Consider the following 20798-nt stretch of genomic DNA (forward strand, 5'->3'; position numbering starts at 1 on the left):
TAAAGTCAGGCATATTGTGAATACAGTGGAAGTCTTCTACATTAACTATAAATTACGTCTCATCGCCAATAAAAAGATTGTGACATTCACGTTCCACATTCCTGAAACTGATGTGAGCTGCGAACTTAAATTATAGTAAAATCCTTAACAAATATTCGAAATTTCAAATGCGACATGCTCAGACGCCCAAAGAAAATACGAAATTGTATGCAGTACTTACGTTCGTGAAGCTGCCACTAGTGACTTGTCGTGTCTGGCTCCGATTCGTTTTATCGTTATTTTCTTTTTTATGCTACACGAATGTTTCGTTGGAATGTATGTCGATGTGTTACTATGGTTACTCCACGCCTACCTTATCTCTAGATTTATATAAAGTTCTACTGAGCCTGTCCTTCGTATTAAATTGTATATGTCTGCCTTGTCCCCCACCCCCCTTTCTGGAATGACATTTGTTCTGTTTTGTTGTCCTTTGCCCATTTCGTTAGTGTGTTGAAAGTCTCTTGTAGGTGTTCTATTGTTCTTGATCCGAGTACCATTCCATCTGCATACATCATTAGCTGGACATTTTGGTGTCTTTCCATATCTGTTAAGTCCGCTGTTGCGACGTTGAAAAGAAGCGGGCTTATCGGATGCCCCTGCAGCTCTCCGTTGGTCTGTACGAGGTGCGATCGGAAAGTTTCAAGACTGTGTCAATAGCGGGCGAACTGGATGTAGTACGAGCTTCTGCCTTTAGGGGGTGCGGCCTACATTCATAGTGAATCAGTGCGCCAGCCGGCATCATCGAATTAGCATTTGTTTCTTAGTTACGGGCGTTTTGGTAGTGCATTACACCGACCCTCCTGCGATTTCGGAATGGCGTGTGCATCAAATTTTGCCAAAGACTCGCCAAAACGGCTACGGAAACCTATGAAATGCTAAAGCAAGCATTTGGGGAGTCCGCAATGGGTCGTGCACAAACTTTTGTGTGGCATTCACGTTTTAAAAATGGCCGAACCTCTGTCGATGATGACGAGCGTTCTGGACGACCATCTTCGAGCACAACGCCCGAAAATGTTACGAAGATTCGGCAGTCCATTCACGAAGATCGACGTCGTACCATCAACGACTTGTGCGACATTGTTGAGATAGGCTATGGGACCTGTCAGCTGATTCTAAAGGAAGAACTCCACATGCGACGCATCGTGACAACGCGCCAGCGCACACCGCCCTCAAAGTTCGGCAGTTTTTGGCCTCAAACACCATGGCCGTCATCCCGCACCCTCCTTATTCGCCGTGTGACTTCTTCCACTTCCCAAAGATGAAAATTCAGCTAAAGGGAAGGAGATTTGAGACGATAGAAGAGATTCAGGCAGAATCGCAGATGGTGCTTGACAGGCTGACAAAGAAAGATTTCCAGGGATGCAGGGATACTCCCAACCATTTGCTACAGTTCCTCGAAATCAGTTGTCATTCTGGTGAAGTTGCAAAATGATTCGTCTGACATCTGTAGGTTTGAGAGTACACAACGTGTATCCCTTTCTTCTAAAAACTTTAATACCCACACTCTTTTTTTGCGCTTCGATTTCTTTTCAGCTAAATGCACAGGTCAACAGCACCTCCTCTTCCGACATCTTAACATACAATGTGGACGGATGTATCGGTGTTTCATGTCGCTTCGCATTGTCCCCTGATACAAGTCGCTCAACTTGTATCGCAACATGTGCCCTAGTGCGTACAGGCCTTCAGATTGTGTTAGAGTTCTTATTAATTTTGTGAGTGAGTTTTCTCTCATTATGTTCCTGTCTAACATATCGAATGCTTTGCTATAATCTGTGAATATTGTGTAGTACTTTCCTTGTGTGTGCGTTGTAGTGTTTCCTGTGTTTGTTATTAGTGAGGTTATGGCCTGCATCGTTGATCTACCGGGTCTGAAGCCGAAATGGTTGGTAACGCCCGGTCGAGGCTTGGGGTTATTCTTCTGGTGTTTATGTCTGTTAGTGTTTTGAACATTGTGTAAACACTCCTCTGTACATGTTTGGGTCCTTTGGATCTCCCTTCCCTTCCAGATTTTTGCTCTCCTTTCTGGTGATATTTTTGTAGTGATTTGGGGTTTTGTCTAGTTCGCTCTGCTCTATGTCTTTTCGGATCTCTTGTATCTGTGGTATCTTTAGATTTTTCTTGAGAGGACCTGTGTTTGTTTTTTCTTCGTTTCTTGCTCTCTCTTGCTGTACTCTGTTCTTGTTAGTATGGGAATATGTTTTCTGAGTGGTGCGGACTTTGCTTCTTGGTAGTTTACTGCAATTTCCTTTCCTCTTGTGAATACTAGGTCTGTGCTGCTGGTTCCATTTGGCGCTATGTAGGTTATCATGTCTTTTATTCTCCAGTGTGAAGCCTTCCTCCTTTAGCATGTTTAATATTGTGCTGCTTTTTGTGTCTGGTTTGTCCAGTCTACAATTCAGGCCTCCTGCTAGGATTGTGAATTTCTTGTCGTCTAACCTGCTGATTGCTGTTGTTGTTTGTGGTTATGTGGATTCGGTTCTCTCCTTTGTGTTCCATTATTATTTCCCCTATTGCTTTGTAGAGACATGATACTCCTCCATGGGGTCTGCCGTTTAAGTTTTGTTTTGCGTGGAATAGTACCCTGGTATATTTATGTGTTCGGTTAAGAGGATTTCTGTTAGGATCGCTCATTATGTCTTCCGGTGATTGTTTTATTGTTGATTTGAGGCCTTTGACGTTCCATGGAAGTAGGTCTATTCTTCCCTTCCTTTGCGTGGGGGAGTGTGGGTCTTCCTTGTTCTTCCAGTCTATTTCCGTTATTTCTTGAGCCTCCAAGAAACATGTACTCCTCTGGGCCAGAACGCTGGCTGACTTGTTCTCTCCAGTTGGTCAAAGGGAATTACCACTTTGAAGGCTTTGTTTGTTTCTTTGCTTTCAAATTGTTTGCATTCTACCGTCCCGGTTATGTCCGTTAGGTAAGTCTTGATGGTATCGGTTGTTGTTGTTCAGTGCAACCTCCCTACTTACAACCATGCTGTACGTTCCCCGGCTTTTAATGTGCCTGCGATCTTAAGTTGCTGGCGTGGTCTCTTTATCACCTCCGTCCAGGGGGCCCCTGGTATTTGCGTAGCTGGTTCTGAATCTTTCTCTTGTGATTTCGTTTGTGGGCGGACGTCTCCTCGTCGTCTGTGTTCTTCCTGTCAGTGTTGGTTTATTTGCGGCACTGCCGGTTTTGTTGATTGTTTCCTTTCTCTTTTTTCCGCCGCGGGCTGGGTTTCTTTTGTTATGCCGGCTGCGGTTCGTTGTTCAGAGGCTCTGGGTTGTTCTCTTTTTACTGTTGATAGTGTCTCTTGCTTTTCATCCCTGCGTATTTCCGCAGCGTTGGTGCTCTTATTTGTTTAGATTTTCTAGATTTCTTTCTTTCTTTGTTAGGAATTCAAGTATGAAGTCCACTTTTTGGGTCAGCTGGGTTAACGAATTTTATATTGAGTTCAATCTCCGAAATATCAGTTTACAGTTATCGCATAACCATGTGAGTTTGCAATTTGCTCGTTTCAGGGTGTCGAACTCGCCTTGCGTCATGGAGCATTTTGGGTGGGACCAAGTGCTGGAGCTCTCGCATTCTACTGAGCAGTTGTCGTTGGTGACTGCTTTCTTGCAAGTTCTACATCTCCCCGTTGTGTCGTCTTGTTACTTCTCTGATGGCATGTTCGTAGGGCGTACCTTGACTTGTTTAACCTCTACTTTCTCGATGCTGATATTCCTTGGCTATTTCGTGTTTATGGGAGTTACTATTATCGTACTAATCACTTTTCGGTGGCAGAATTAAATACTCCTCACATTTTCAGTCTAAATCAGCCAATAGTTGCACACTCACCGCAATCGATACGTGTACCGAATGCTGGTCGAGTTATTGTAACGAAGTATACGCTACAATCGAAAGATGTCGCCAGCATGAAAGAACTTGATTTAGAATATAGACTGATATAAGACTTTTGTATTTGACATTTAATATTGGTTTATGAAGAGAAGAGGGAACAGATTATTAACACTGGGATTGTTCAGAGGCACAGACTGTTACAAACATTATCCTTAGTTAGTGTACGACTCTGTGCTCGGGAAGGATCAGGACACATGTAGGTTGTCATTCGATTTAAGACTGGCTAGTGAATTAATTCATATTTAAGGATAAATGTTACTGTAAACAGAACATAGTGTTGTTTCTTTTCATTGTTAGTACAGAAATGTTGTGTAGCTGTCATAGATGAAGTATAATACGTGTCGAGCCCGAAGTTGCTGCTCCGGGGTCTCGATATACCCCTGTACGTCATTGCAATCATGTATACCAGTACTATCTAAAGAATACTGAAGTTTGCTTGTCCGTTTTCTGCAAAATGCCTAGTTCGCTCTTATTTGCCATAAACAATGAGGGTCGTGTGTTCGGACTTTCGACTAGCAGGACAAAGTGGCGAGAATTTGTGTATCTCGGCTTGGAGTTCAAACATTTGTCTGCAGTTCCACATTTTATGTGGGCAGTTGGTGGAGACAGACAGATATATGTCCATGTCCACGGTTTGGACATTCCCATTCGCATTAAAGAAGAGGCATATGAAAATGAGGTAAGTTCAGGGAATCAAAGATTGACTCCTTCAATAATCTCCCTTGACCTGTTACCTGATTTTGTTATGGAATTTGCAGATATATTGAGATGTTAGTTCAACAGACCTGTTGATTGTGATAATTTTTAAGTATGGGCAAGACAAGGAATATCCCAAAATCATTAGTAGCATTTCATTGTTTCTGCTGGTGCTAATATAGTGGAATGTTTATTTATTATGTGGTGAAAAGGTTCTGAGTGTTAAGAAGTATGTATCTTTACAGTTTGGTTAGCAGTTATAGATACATTAGAATCATTTGTCTTAAGGTTGTTATGGAGCACTTCATTAACAAATCTGGAGTTAACTGAAGCCCACTGGTTTATGTTGGACAGGCAACTAAACAAAACTCTGATTCAGTTACTGCTGTTATCAACACGTCTTAAAGTTTTTCCAAAACCTCCCCACCTTCTGCCTATCTAAAAAGGCTTCAAAACATGCCCAGCCTCTATACATTTACCGTGAATATTTGCCAAAATGTTGGATAACTATCAACATTTTACATGGCATAACACCAAAAGCTGAAGTTACTCAGTGATTCCATTGATAGACAGTTAGTGTAGAACTCTTAAATGACAGCATCCTTTAATTCTGATAAAATCATAAGGGCAAATTCAGCTGTCAGTGATAAAGGTTTTCCTTGCAGAAGAAAGTACAGTAGAGTTACGATTATCTGACCTAAACAGGACTGAAGGACGTTCAGATAATACAGAAGACTAATGAAAAAAAATGTTGTAAATATCAATTAAATTTATGATATTATTAAACTATGTAGAACATACAGTATCAAATGAAAAAATGTCAAAAACAAAAAATAGTATTTAAAATAATGTACATTTGTAAATGAAAGAGTTTATTTTCTTTAAGAAATTAATAATGGGTATTTGCTTCTGAGCCTTCCTTACTCTTTTTTGCAGCAAGGTCATGCCATTACCCGAACAGTTGTATGTCTGTTGTTATCACTGCCCTTTGTTTTTAAATTTAAGCAAATGCAGTGTCAATAGAATTCAAGCCTTCATTATGACTCTTAGCATCTCAGATAACTGAAGGTCATATAATTGTGTCTACTGTAATGGGAAGTACAGAAAATTCTCAAAGATGTGAGTTGTGTAGAGGTTTATTCAGTGGCCATTTCTCACCCATGTCTCTCCTGATTCTCTACTAGATGGCTCTAACAAACCATTCGGGAATGAGCAGAAATTGTACAGAGGCTTTGGGCTTGGCACTCATTATTCAAATGCACCATACAAGTCTAATAAGGACAAGTTGCCTTGAGCAACTATCACAGAATGGGTCAATGGGCCCAATCCTTGTAGTAGTTGATGAGGTGTTCTTCACACACTAGCATGAGTGAAGAACACCTGATGGGCCCATCTTTGTCTGTCTGTCTGCCTGCCTGCCTGCACTTTTCCTGTGGGATCAGGCACTCTGCTTGACTGGGGGTCATTGTTAGAGCTACTTAAATCTGTTACTTAAAATTATCCATTCACCTATAGTCTTGTGGTTTGCTTTTACTTAAATTTTTTATGAGGTTTTCGTGATAGTGTGATTTTAGGTCATGGTATCTGGTTTGTAACACTGTGTTGTATTCTGGCTGTATACCAGTGTTTTAAGGAAACATCCTGAAAGCAGTGTGTTGCTCCAAATTATTAGTACAAAACCAGACGATTACATGGCAGAATAGTCCACCTAGAAACTACATTCCGTAGTCATTTTTGTTGAAGTTTGCTTCTGTACCTTATGTATGTTAATACAGCAGTCCACACATGATAATACATGAGTACACATTTGTTAATGCAGCAGTACAAAGCCCATATTCTGAGCCTGACAAGTCCAGTCTATATTTTTTTTACCCCATTTCTTTTAGTTCATTTTAACATTATCCTCCCATCCATACGTAGGTCTTCTGAGTGGTCTCTTACCTTCAGGCTTTCAAACCAAAATGCGTATCTCATCTCCCCATGTTTGCCACATTCCTTTCCCATCTCATCATGCTTTATTTGGTCACCCTAATAATATTTGGTAAGGTGTGCAGATTATAGAGCTCCTCATTATGTAAGTATGTCCAGCCTCCTGTCACTTAGGTTTTTTATGTTTTCCTCAGCATCTTCTTGCTAATAATACAGCTAAACTTGTATTATGTTTGGTTTTTATATACCTGTACACTTAGAGGACAAGGATTTATGTATGTATGTGTGTGTGTGTGTGCGCGTGCATGTGGACATCTATAGTTTTGTATTTTCTATTCATGAGGCAAAGTTTTGTGGTGTGCTGTTATATGTTTTTGACAAATTAGGATATGCCACAGGTGAGTAAAGGTTGCAGAACACTGCTTTAGATTGAGGCTAATACAGTTCTTGCCACAGTTTTTCTGTTAGTTCACATCATGCGTGGGAACTTCTGTAGATATGTGGTGCATGGACTGTTCATCAACAGAAGACAGACATAATAGTTTCAGCTTCAGTTATGACTCAGTTTCTTAGTTTTACATTACACTTTTCCTTGTTTGTTTTCCACATGCTTTCCTTTAAGAATACCTGCACAAAATACCATATCGCCCAAAACTGGGATGTAGGATTAGAAAGCATTATCAATAATGTCTGTTTTATAATGTTGTAGTATACTTTAATTTGCATAAAAATTTGAGCAGACCTTTTTTGTGCCAAAATGATGTATGTTTTGTGAAAAATGGTTTGGTATGTCTACATCATCCATATAAATTGTTTGTGTGAGTTTTTATTGTATGCAGGGTACATATGGACGCACTGAACTATATTAACTAGAATATTTTGCAGCGTTGGCTTCCCTTGGAAGGATTTAGTGGACGCCTTCTTCCGACTGATAGATTTCATTATTCTAGTCAAGATGGGTCCCATGATCGCAGTTTAGATAAGATCCGATTACCATCCATGGCATGGCAATGGGAAGGTGATTGGCATCTAGAGACAACACTTGATGGACAACCATTAGATCATGATGTAAGTGTAGTACAGATTGTCTGAATGTTACAACTCTTAAATTTTGGTCAGTACTGTTACATTTATTGTTAAGACTAATACGGTGTAATTTAACACATTTATTGCTGGGTTTTTAATCTATGCCTCACATAAATGTTGGGGTTTTAAGTTCAAGGAATGGTTTTTGCACTGTATGAAGAAAATATCATATTTTTTAATGTGAGATTTGAGGTTCTCGTGACAGCAAGTCTGAAGATGGTTGGCTTCTGGGTTGTTACACTGTGTAAGATAGAAGGTTCAAAGTAAATTGAAGAAGTTTATGGTACAGGGCTTGTTGATGCTCATCCCCTTTTAGTTTGATCTGATCTAATGTAATCTAATTGCTACTTCAAGTGAAGCTCAAATCAAGCTTCTTAGTAATCACTGTACAGAAAGTTGATGCATGACAAAATATTTACAATAAAATTAGGAGGACTTTAAATATGGGAAATTCTTGCTACCATTTAGTTCAGAATTGTTCTGGTCTGGTGTTTAATCATGTAAATACAACAAAATGGTTATGGCTTCTTAAAGAAATAATCCTTGTAGGCCTTCTTATGCGGTAGTCTGTTTTAAACAATTCATTGAAAAATCATGAGAATATAATTTAGAGTGATTATTTTTGGATTATAAAAAAACATTTGACAGTACGCTTAGACATAATGAGAGACAAAATTATCTCAAATTTTAAATAACTGCAAGCAGTGACAAATATTTAAATAAAATAATTATATTATTATTATTATTATTATTATTTTATCTCTGTCTACAGCACTTAACTGTGATGTGTGTTAAAGATGCCCATTGTTATCAGCTTTGTTTGATGTACGCTTGAATGAAATATTACACAGGTAGGATATGGAGGGAATAACAGAAATACAAATATATCAAATAAATGCTTAAACATATTCCTGTTTTCAGAGTACCAAGTAATAATGTGAGTGGCATACATAGGAGAGATGAAATATTCATACAAAATTTAATCTGACAGCATGAAGGGAACAGACAATTTTGAAGACTGAGGCATAGATGGAACTGCAGTGTTGAAATGGTTCTTAAACAAATAGGGTGTGAGGATGTGTAGTGTATTTGGCTCAGGGTAATGGCCAGTGACAGGCTGTTCTGTAAAAGGTGGGAAAGACTAACTCAGTGACTGTCAGCTGTTCTAGAAGTAATCGCTTCACAAAGCAAATCATGAAGTATACGGATATGAAACTTGTATGTACCCCACTTTTTAATCACTGGCCTAGTAGGTGTAATCTATACCAGAATAAACAATTTCCATATGTATTCTTTGCAAATTTGAATGCAGAATGCTCCTAGCTGAAAGAAAGAAAAAGAAGTCATATCATGTACGTATATTATGCAAGCTGTACTGCCAATATTATTCACATATGCACAGCAGTAGATAGCAGGTGATGTAGATACATAAGCATATCTCTTCAACTCAAGACACATACCTACTTATCTTCATATTAATAGAAGAAATGAGAAGTTTCAATCTAATATTTATACTTTCAACAATTTTAATTGAAATGCATGAATGTACTTTTTAAAAGTTTTTTTCTTTTCGTCTGTACTGATTCAGTTGTTTTTTGGAAAGTGATTGTTAAGAGAACAGCATATAATTACAGGACCTTGACTTTGTATTACAAATTAATCAACAGGTGTGATGCATAGCCTGTGATAAATATTGAATGTTTCATTATCTGTGACTTTAAAGCAAGAGAAATTTTTAAAGATGTCTCACGTTATGTTACTTAGACAACTTTAGTTTCTGATTATACCTATGTGTTCTGTTGTCTTCTTGAAGGACTTTTGAGTCAGTAATAATTTGACACAATGCAAGTTAGCTGTGTTGTAGTGTACTGGACTCTGGTGCATGAGGTTATGGGATAAATTCTGATCAAGTCAATTTATTTTTGTTTTATGCAGCTGTTATTTTGGTTTATAGAAAGAATTACTTTCATAAGTTTTGAATTTAAAAAATCTATAACGGTACATCTTTGTGTAACCTTGTTTTAAATGCTCTAGTGTTAATCTAACCTCACAAGTTTGTTTGTTCAGCATGTTGGTATTATGCATTGAAGGAAACCAAAAAGTATTATTTTAGGGTAGACCCTAATGTCATAGTGTCCACACCAGATTTCATCCAAATTTGTCCAGTGGTTCTTAAATTGAGTCATGGCAATAGACAGACAGACATAGTCAACCCTATATGCATTCATTTTATGCACATCATGTAAAGAACGCATAGAGAGGGACACACAATTATTAAGTTAGTTCCTTTTTTATATGTTTGAAATGGTGAACTTGCAGGATAGTTTGTACAGGACTGAAAGTGTTAAGCTGAAGGTGATGTGCCAGACTAAGAAAGATACCCTGGTCGTCCAGGTTGGGGGGTTGAGGCATCGGGCTAGCTCCTCAGCACTTGTAAAAAATAAACAATTGCTAAACGCCCCAATTTAAAGAGGGAATCGGAGGATATCATCAGACGTTTTAAACCGATATAATAAAAATAAGTCTTAAATTATGATAAACTGTTTTCTCAGGGTTGGACATATGCAGTGGATTTTCCAGCCACATTTCATCCAAAGAAACAATGGAAATCCTGTGTGAGGCGTAGGAAATGGATTCGGTATCGACGCTATAGTGCGCTGAACTCATGGTGTGCCATTGCACCTCTGCATAAAGACCCTACCCAGGTACAGGTAATAACATGCACTGAATCATGGAAGTGTGTTCATGAATTGTTAAGGTAGTGGGTAAGTTTGTTGATGTAATATTTGTAATGCACCCTACATGGTATTTTAACAGTAATCAGTAATTAATTTCCTGAGTTCTTTACAGTATGAATTTATTATACTTTCTGCTAATGCAACTATTTTCTGGATTGCAGTTCTGTTAGTTTATAAATCACAATCCTAATCATTTTGCCCACACTCCACACTGGTAATAATTGTTCTTTCATTCTCTCTCATATGCATATTGCTTCAGCTTTGCTCAGACACTGTTACAGTTTGCAGTGTGCCAGCACACACTCCATTGTTCTAACTCAGTCACTTATGGAGTGCTCACTGAACCAACATGCTTGATATTTAAGTAGAGATTTATCCCACCAAAATAGTTTCCAAACCTGCATTTCCTTCAGTGCACTTTCAGAAATTGTTAGAAACATCTCAAGTCCTGTGCCCTCAAGTTGGCTAGCATAGTCATGGCCAGGTTGGCCACTGGAAGTAACTGGAAGCCCTTGGGTGACATAATCACAGCTATCCAAGCCTATTTATCCATGGCACTGTCTTATAAAGAAAAGTTTCTTTATTGCATATGAAATGGCTACTAAAATGTTCTACACTTCATTCTTATCTTGGTGACTTCTCAGATTGTGGCAGCATTCATTATGATATGGAGGAATTATTGTTCTGTTATTTGAGATGAAGGCTATAGGGTTTTAACTCTGTAAGATTTTAGGTTTTCACAGCGGTGAGTATGAAGATTTCTGTCTTCTGGGTTGTTGCGCTGTGTAGTCTGGTCGATGTTAACCAACGTTTCAGAGGTCATACTGCCTCCGTCATCGCCCTGATGACGGAGGCAGTATGACCTCAGAAATGTTGGTTAATATCGGCCAGACTACACAGCGCAACAACCCAGAAGACAGAAATCTTCTAGTTTTAACTCTGTTGATTGCCCATTATATATTTAGCATAGACAAAATATCAATATATGATCTTAAGTTTTGAGTGCTGAAGAAACCATGTTGTATTTTATTTTTGAATGTTGTACTACTCAATAAAATGTGTTTGAATGTGAAGTTTTGAACTTTGTTTTTGGAACAAAATCTGTGGCTGTATTTTAACATGAAACAAAATTATACATATTATTTTCCAAGCATCTCTGGGACCTACTAAAATCCAAATTTAGCAGACTGCAAAAATTGTATTATTGAAAGGAAGTGGATCCAGCTTTCCTGTGTTCATTTCTGTGTCTTGCATTTCCTGATTTATCCTGCCTGTAATCTTTTCTTAATAACTGTGTTCCATGTAGTTGCTTTTGCATGGTGTACTTTGTATTTGTTTTTATCAATTCATGCATGTGTTTTGAACATTTCAACATATTTGGAGAATTGTAGAGACAGTGGACAGATGATTAAGATAACATGACTTGAGTAAGTTCTTTGTGCTGTGTGAGGAGAAACATTTTAAATAATAGCAGATCATAGTTGTTTATCTTCTTCTCCAAATCCCTTCTTTCCTCATAAAAAGTAATGTTTTCACATTTTCAGCATATTTTTCATTTCTTATCCACATCCTATATAAACACATGGGAAGCCATTCATTGTAAGATTGCATTTCATGAAACACAACTTTATATATCTCGTTAAGTATAAATGCAAACATATCATGGCAGAAGTCTCTTTTATTTAATTTTAGATTCCTTTCTGTATTCACAGACATATAATGCCATTTTGGGGTATATCTGCCTAGCTTACTATTGTTGTGTGTCTGTATTTCTGTACTTCTTTAGCATCACAAGTCATGATGCTGTCTTTTGTTTTATCATTACTCATCCTAATGTCACTTTGTGTTCATGGAATACATTAATTTGCCATCATATTCTGTTCTAAAGTTTTATTGTTGTGGATCAGTCCACATGTCTTAAACTTTCAGCCGGAGCATGTGAAACATAGCATTATTAGAATGGATGCTAGTTTCACTAGTTTACTAATTGATTACACTGTAGATCAGGCAAGTGCTAACCATCAACTCAGCATTGTTATGGCCCATGAGAAGACTGATTCTTAGGAAAATATGAGATGTGAATGTAATTAGCTCAGGATCATGCAGAGTGGCTAGCTTTGGTATCAGCAGTGTTGGTTTCTACTGCTGGTTGTCCATATAAATTAGCATTGTGATGCAAGGTTTATGGTGCTACCCTGACTGAGGTTTTCCGTGCTTTTCCTCAGTTGTAAGGCGAATGCCAGGGTATAACTTAATAGGGGCACGGCCCGCCACCCCCCCCCAGTCATGGAGGCCATCAGCTGAAATGATCTTCCCCCCATGCCGCAGAGGCCTTCAGCCGAAACGGCCCCTCCCTCTCTGGGTTCAAACCCCAGAGATCCAACCAACCAAATTCCTTTGGACAACTTGCCTGACGGGATTACCTCCCATCAGCAGCAACAGATCCCAGTTTGAATGGTCGAGGCTCCCGCCACGACGAAACCCCGTTAGCGTTAGCAAAATTTCCGTTTTTTATATTAAGACCGTTTAGCATTTCCAGCAATGCGCCTTGTGCGCAGGAATGGTTTCACCTAGGTAGGGACGATGCTTGCGCTTGCGCAGGCCTCCGCCCTCAGCTAGCTTTTTGGTTGGTTGGTAAGGTTTATGGTGTGCATGTTTGAGAACAGTAGTAATAGCAGTTACTCTCTTGTCCAGCTGGACAGGAAAGCAGTGCAACTTATCTGTGCAATGAGCCTCTGCCATACTTCACTTCTCATCACATACAAAAGAAGTAGAATTAAATCTTCATGTTATCTTCTTTGGTTCCTGCCATTAACACATTAACAGTAATAGCCAGGGATGGAGAAATTTGTATGCTTCATACCACTGAGGATACTTGACTGCCTATACTCTTTAAACCTACTATACTTCTGATTTTTTGCCACATACTATATCAGAGAAAGATACAAGTTGAGGGGATAAAGAGAGGAAATTAAACTTCAGACCAATGCAACAACTGTTCCAGCAATAATACCTGTGTTACATACAACACAGCTTCATGCCTTTGTGCGTGTTTGCTTTCTTTTGAAATAGGTGTGGACCTTGCAGAAAGTGTTCAAATAATGTAATGTGTAACATTTTTTATTCTTATATTGTTCTTGTGTAATTGTATATTTTGGTGGGAAAGAGATGAAGGGATGGAGTAAAGTATGGGAGAGGAATGGCAGTAGGGTGCACAGATGGAGAAAATTGGGAAAGGAATGATGGTAAGGTGGACAGACGAAAGAATATGAAAAGGAATGAAGGGAAGGAGTTAAATGTACAAAAGGGATAATGAAGAGGAATGAACAGGGCACAGGATTAAGATATGAAAGAAATTTTACTCTTCGAATTTCAGTGAGCTTGCTACAGCAGTACCAGCAACAACAGTGCTAATAGGAATAACAGTTGTCTGAATGTTATTTTGACAGTACTCATTGCATTAAGGAATGGATTCTTCAGGGGAGTGGTCAGGGATTAAGATGATTGCATTTGCCATTTGTTGAATTAAAATTAATGATATCTCTTATTTAATTGCTTGCAGTAATATTGAATGTTGCTTATTTACAAATGCAGGAACCATTCATTGGTGTGGCAGTGGGCGGTCAGTGTGTGCCTGGTGGGAATCCCAGCAATCTCTTAGTGTGGGCAATAACTGCCCATGGTCGGGTGAGTAATCACAAAATGTAATTTTACTTTTATAGTTTTAGGATAATGGAAACACGTATGGTGTAATAACAAAGCTTTTCAACTTGCCAGACACAGGAAATACTGCTGCAGGCTGGTATTGAATGCATTGCAGTGCAGTTACTAGTTTAGTGTTGTGCAATTTATCATCTGATAATTTCAAATTTTTAGTATGTCAATGATCATTTTGTAGAAGAGATTATTTTGATATGAATTGTACAGTATTTTGACACCTTTTATAAGAGAATAATTACAAATATATCCCTAAAAATGAACATCATAAGCTGTGATCCATGGGGCAGTGTAGGTCCTGAGAATGTGATACTTGCTTAGCTTGTTAACGTTTTCTCACTTTTCATGGAACTTGACATTTCTTATCATTTTCACTGAAGCCTGCCATTGCTTAAATACATGAATGCAGTATATAACATTCTCTGATGTGTGTGCCAGGTGATGTTTCGAACTGGAGTTAGCACGACTGCACCAGAAGGTTTGAGATGGACTTCAATTACAGTGCCACCAGGTTGTGAAGTCAACCAGATTAGCATTGGTCCAACAGGTCTTGTTTGGGCTGTTCTGTGGAATGGGCGTGCACTGGTCAGAGCTGGAGTTACTAGAGAAAATCCTACAGGTAATAATATAGTGAATGTACATAATTTTTGTGCTGTTCAGAAACATTGGAACTGCTTATTTATTCTGAAGGTCATGAATATATATTTCCTTTCACAACTTTTCTGCTATTACTGTTTTGATTTGCTTTTTTCTCTTTGAAAGACTTTATTAAATTTCTTAACTGTTTCAAATAGTGTTGAATCTGCATTATGTAGGTGGGTCTTTACAATTTGTATCAGTGGATCTTCTTGACTGTCTACATAAGCCATCAGTTTAATGGTTTGTGCCATGTAGGCTCCTTCCACGTGCATCAATCCTCTTCGTCCCCCTTTTCTGGGAACGTGCAAGTGATGAATGTCTGATCTTGGGTGAAGCTGTCACGGATGGCTAGCATTTTTCTTGTTTTTGTCCATTTTTCGTATTTCTTCTTCATGAAAGTTAATAATTCTGAAATTGTATATTAGCAATGATCCAGTTTCTTGCATTTTATTTTTTCACTCAGGTCATTGTTCAAAATCAAGCTAAGTCTTGGTCTCACATACCCCTTTAACTTCTCTTTCTAATTTTTATGGTTCTCTTATACATACCCAAATACTTATATGCTTTCATTGGTTTCAGTTTTTTAATTTAATTTTCCATTGTGTGTTCTATGTGATGTTTTCTATAAACTATGCCATTTTAAAAGAAATTGAGGCATATTTTTATAACCCAAACTTCATTTTTGTCATCATTAAATGTTTTTACAGTTTGATTTCATTTCTTAATTCTTCCTCCTGTCATCTTCAGCTCATCCATGTAAACCAAAAGGTATATCTTCCTTTCAGTCACATATACTTGGTACCCACATTTAGATCTGTTTAATTCATTAGTTAAGGGAATAAGCTCTGTGCAGAAAAGGAGTGGTGGCACTGAGTCACCATGAAATATTCCTCTGTTTATCATGATGGTTTCGAATGCATAAATTCCGGATTTGTTTATAGCCATAGTTTTGTGCTTCATTTCTTCATACATAACTTGCAGAATATAACAGTTTTATTGTTCACTTCTATCAGTTGTATTGACTTTTCTATGCAGCTTTGAGGAACACTGTCCAATGCTTTATGATAATCGATCCATGCTAGGTTTAGATTCTTTCTTCTCTTCTTTCAGTCCTCCAATATTGCTTCTGATTTCAGCAGTTGATCCTTGCATCTTTGACTTCCTGAATAACATCCTGTCTGTCCGCTGGTATTCAATTTTGTTCTTTGAAGTGCTCTGAGATTATTCTGGCAGTTATTCCTGTCAACATTTTGTACACCGTTGATAAGCAGGTAATTGGCTGATAATTATTCAGTTCCTTAGTATCGTCTGAGTTAGGAAGTATTCCTGTGGTCCACTAATTAGGCGTTTGCTTAGATTCTTCTATTATTGTGTTAATGACTTTTGTTATATAAGTGCAGGTAGCTGGGAATGCCTCTAGCCAATAGTTTGGTATTTGATTGCCTCTGGAAGACTTCCAGTTGTGAGTTTTTGACAAGAATGAAGTGGTTTCTGTAATTTTTATAGTCATCTAATGCATACCATCAGATTTTTTCTTTCTCTTTTCTTTTTATCCATTCTGCCTTTTAGTTGTATTGCACTTTTTATTCCCATAGTGACACACAGTAAAGCTTAACTTCTTCCATTTGTCGGTGGTCTTCGATTGCTATATTTTTTGGTCCCCTATTTTGCTAGAATTGTTTTCCTTGAAAATTTTATTTTGGATATGCTCAGTTTTCCTTTATTCATATCTTCTCATTCTTTGGGTCTTTGCTTGCTTAACTTTTCTATGAATTACACTATTCCAGTGGCATTTATTACTTTATTTTACTGATAAATTTTCCTTCTTCTTCTTCTTTTTATATATATATATATATATTTTGTCAGGACCAGAGCCTGATTTTGTAAATATGGACAGTTCTCACCTCCAGTTACTTATTTGTCTTTGTATACTGATTTTCCAGGAGTATTGGTTCTTTCTGTAATAACTTTTGCTGGTTTATATCTGTTATATCAGTTTTATCTTCTCTCACAAATTCTTCAATTGTTCCATTTATTTCTGTCTTAAGACCTGTTACTTTACTATTTTTTTAAGTTTTGGCAGCCTTTGTCTTTCAAACATTTGTAAATGCCTCACTTTATACCACATTATTTACCATTATTCCTTTAAGTTATCTCTGGCTATGTTCTGTTGTACATCTCCCAAGTCTTTGTTATCTTTGTGATCTCCATTATTTCCCACATTTCTGTTGGTTTCTTCTTCTCTTATGAGTATTTCAGAGGTTCTTGCTGCCTCCATCATCAGGGTGATGGGTGACCTGATGATTGAGGTAGTAAAGACCTCTGAAACATTGGTAAGCTTCTACCAGACAACACGGCACCACGACCCCAGAAGACTACAGCCTTTAACATCAAACATAGTTCTTTCCAATATGAGTAAATGTTTTACTGTTAAGCTGGCCTTAAATTTAGATACAACAAATGTAGTTTAATGTGTTTCATGTGAGCGACATTTGACACCCAAGTCAGTTATTTTGCCCAGTATATGAGATAAGAGATCTTAGCAATTCCACTTGAATACATATTCTCATTAGTAAATTTAATTGCAAATAACAAAGAACATTTTCAAACTAATTCTGCTGTTCATAATACCAACACAAGGAATATGAATCGGCTTCATAGACCAATTGCCATTCTCTCATGTTTTCAGAAGAGTGCAGATAATACTGGCATAAAAAATTTTAACGGTCTGTCTTCAAGTCTTATAAGTCTTATAAATACAAAGGCAGAATTTAAAGTAGTATTAGAAAGATACTTAATTACACACTTCTTTTACTAAATGAGGTTTTCTTATCTTAATATAATATAAATGGGTAGTATAATTTGTTTACTGTATATAGTGGATGAATGTGTTTGTAACATGTCACTGCTTTATGTGAACCCCTTGTTTATAAAATATGAAATCATTGCAATAGTATGAATTGTACTTGTAATATGTATTGTACTGTTATTGCCTATTGTCATCTAACTTATGGACCCATGGAATGTGCATGTGTGTGTGTGAGAGGGAGGGAGAGAGTGTGTGTGGACATGGGTGTGTGGGGTGCATATTTGCATGTATGATATGTGTTGTAAAGTATAGTAATCTGCACTTCTTATTTTCAGGGGAGTTCTGGCTGGAAGTGGGTGCACCAGAAGACCTGAAGTTGGCCCATGTTTCTGTTGGGACAAATGCAGTGTGGGCAGTTACTAGAGACCAGCGTGTGTGGTTTCGTAAGGGCGTGCGAGGGGAGAGTGCAGGGATTAGTGAGGAGCTGGCACGAGGGTCTGGCTGGGTGGAGATGGTCGGCAGTATGGCTGTAGTGTCTGTAGCTGCAAATGATCAAGTATGTGATATTTGTGATTAGGACTCATTTGTTTGTTTATTCCAGTTCTTATCTCATCTGCTTGCCTGATCTTGAGAATGTATTGAATGTGACCTCTAACAATGACAGTATTTAAATGTCCCAGGACTGTATGCAAGATGTTTACACTATGAAGGCATGATAATGTTTTTGAACCCCTTGAGTTTTTTTTAAATTTAAAAATATGCTTTTATTCCTGACTCTGTGAAAATTTAAGCAGTATTAACGTATAATAAGAAAGTACTCTTGTTTTGGTTCCATGTCATTCTGTATAGCAAGTGTTCACTCTTCTGCTCATAATTCTAGCTTTCCTGTGGGACATACTGGAAGTTTACACACATAAAACAGTTCTTAAATATTTAGCTAATAGTCTGTCACTGTTGTATAACATTATTCCCAGTAATTTGACTTGGTGTGAAAAACCTTGAAACAGTTTCCAAAACTCTGCTACTTCACAATTCAAAGAGCACACAATAGTAAGTTTCTTCACTGTCTCTCCATTGCAGTGTTTTCCTCTGTCCACACACACTACACATACATAAAGGGATTCTATGGGAAAAATGTCTCTGCACACCAATCTGCTTGCAGGATTTACTGGTGACAAGCAGTTTCAGTTTCCACATCATGCAACAGTCATTCTCCACTTTCTTCAAAACTTTATAGGGCTTCGTTGAATGTTTTGCAGAGCAGATGTGGGCATTTACTATCTGAGAGATCAAAGAAATTTTTCAGCCCATTACAGATTTTAAACAGGTGGCACAATAACATTTGTTCCAATTTGAGGCACCATTTTTATATTTATTTTAATTTACTACAGTATTTGGTTTCTTCATTTTGTGGGCATTTCTTGAACCTGAAGCTTCAGCCGTTATGTCCTCGTGCTGTAATTTAGCATCATCACTTGTCATGTATTTGTCCAGATTGAGGTGATCTAAACTGTCTTATTTTATACATGAACTGTGTGATCTGTAGATACTCAGGTATAATTATTTATGTGCAATATAGCAGGGGTTGCAAAAAACTGGTTCCACAACATCCAAGCTGATTTTGCGTAAATTGAGATGATAATTATCGGTATAACTTAGTAGAATTGGTTGTTTACTCCAATAATCTCATAGCAGTGCTTTTCTCATAGACGGTATAATAATTAAAATAAATAATCTTGCACATTGGCTTTCTTTCATTATGTGTAAACTGATTAGGTTTGAGAGTCCTTGTCATTTCCTGTTTTCCCTTGTGTGCGTAAGTTAGTTTGTCTTCAAATATTTCAGTGTTGAACAAATTAAGTATGTTATCTCAAACCCTGCACCTCTGCTACAGCAGTGCAATCAGCCTTGTTTTATGGAGGCTTCTAGCTGTGTCTGAATTATGGCTGCAAGCCCCTCCCTGTAGTGACATCAAACAAGAGCTGATGGTGGAATCTTCTGGGTTCCAGCCAGCCCAGTGTTGAAATAACAGCTAAGACAGCAACCAATGTCAGTAGAGAGTTGGCAGTTGATGGTCAAGTGTTTCACATGTGTATGGACCCTGCTATCATTGTGGAGATATAGCAGGAGTGAGCAGTTAACCAGCCAGTGTCAGGAGACTGGAATAACAGGATTATGATGTAGAAGAGAACATTTATAACCACATTTCCAGGACTGTGATTTGTGAAGTTACAAACATTAATCCCAGAAATAATTAAGTGTAGTAGTGTCAAGTAAATTTATCTTTTGTTTTTGAACTAAGCACCCACTGCATAAACACTGATTACAATATATATTAGGTAACAGGAACCGGTATAGCTCAGTCGGTATAGTGACTAGCTACGGACTGGACGACCAGGGTTCGATCCCCGACGGGGGCAGAGGATTGGCGTCCAGACCAACTTTGGGGCCCACCCAACCTCCTATCCAATGGGTACCAGGGTCCTTTCCCAGGGATAAAGCATGGCTAGGGTGTGATGCTGACCACTCACCCCCATCTAGTGCCGAGGTCAAGAAAGAGTAGGAGCTATACCTCCACTCCCCTCAAATGACCTACATGGTGTGTAGTGGGATGGCTTTACTTTTTTTCTTTATATTAGGTAACTACCATGAAAACATAAGTTTTGAGTTTATTCCAGGTAGCTATGAGAATTCAGACCTGTTTACGGTTACAGGACAGTACAGTACCATTCCTTTATTCTGACGGGAATTTTCTCTGCAGCACTGCATGTCTAGAAATAAATGAAGAGAATAGCAGGCAAATATTTATGTCACATCACCAGCATACAAGACAGAATTATAATACAGTTTAAAAATAGCTAATAAATCATGTAAAGTTTTAGTATTGTTCAGATATTAGCAACAAATTAGAATTATGTGAATGAAGAAATGAAATGATAGTTAAATTTGTGAAATGCTTACTGCTGTTCAGTTCAGGACCTTTTATATTCTAATCTCCTATAAGAAATAGACATTTTAAATGTACAAAAGTGTTATAATGAATTGTCAGTTACAAAACTTGCGGGTTCCTTAAACTGGAAGATACTCACAACTTGCTTGCCACCTAGTCCACTATTTACTCTCTTGAACTTAAGACTCTACTGAACAATGGCTGTGCAAGGATAGCATCAGGCCTCTATAGATCTCATCTAGAAAATACAAGATCCTACAGTTCTTTGTACCAGTTTCAAGAGTGTTCATTTATTTTCAGAAACACTTTCTAAGG

At 37.9% G+C, this 20798-nt stretch overlaps 2 protein-coding genes across 6 annotated transcripts in view; one reads left to right on the forward strand and one right to left on the reverse strand.

Annotated features, from left to right (window-relative positions):
* Positions 1-784, reverse strand: part of LOC110837201 (mariner Mos1 transposase) — a 157305-nt gene extending 156521 nt beyond the window's left edge. The window contains exon 1 of the mRNA XM_087346924.1: positions 221-784. The gene's annotated coding sequence lies outside the window, so the exon portion shown is untranslated. The remainder of the gene's footprint in view (positions 1-220) is intronic.
* A 1982-nt stretch (positions 785-2766) lies between these two features.
* Pex23 (tectonin beta-propeller repeat-containing peroxin 23) overlaps positions 2767-20798 on the forward strand; it is a 57240-nt gene continuing 39208 nt past the window's right edge. Inside the window, exons 1-6 of one of the 5 annotated variants that reach the window (XM_087346868.1) lie at positions 2767-4598; positions 7430-7612; positions 10183-10341; positions 13963-14055; positions 14524-14704; positions 17869-18089. In XM_087346868.1, the coding sequence (XP_087202994.1) occupies positions 4374-4598; positions 7430-7612; positions 10183-10341; positions 13963-14055; positions 14524-14704; positions 17869-18089 (1062 nt within the window). In that variant the 5' untranslated portion in view covers positions 2767-4373. The remainder of the gene's footprint in view (positions 4599-7429; positions 7613-10182; positions 10342-13962; positions 14056-14523; positions 14705-17868; positions 18090-20798) is intronic. The other 4 variants (XM_087346870.1, XM_087346872.1, XM_087346869.1 and 1 more) reach the window with 4 other exon arrangements.

This window comes from Zootermopsis nevadensis, unplaced genomic scaffold, assembly GCF_977971745.1.
Source record: "Zootermopsis nevadensis isolate Lab colony 2312 unplaced genomic scaffold, Znev_1.0 Znev_ptg000011l, whole genome shotgun sequence".
NCBI lineage: Eukaryota > Metazoa > Arthropoda > Insecta > Blattodea > Termopsidae > Zootermopsis > Zootermopsis nevadensis.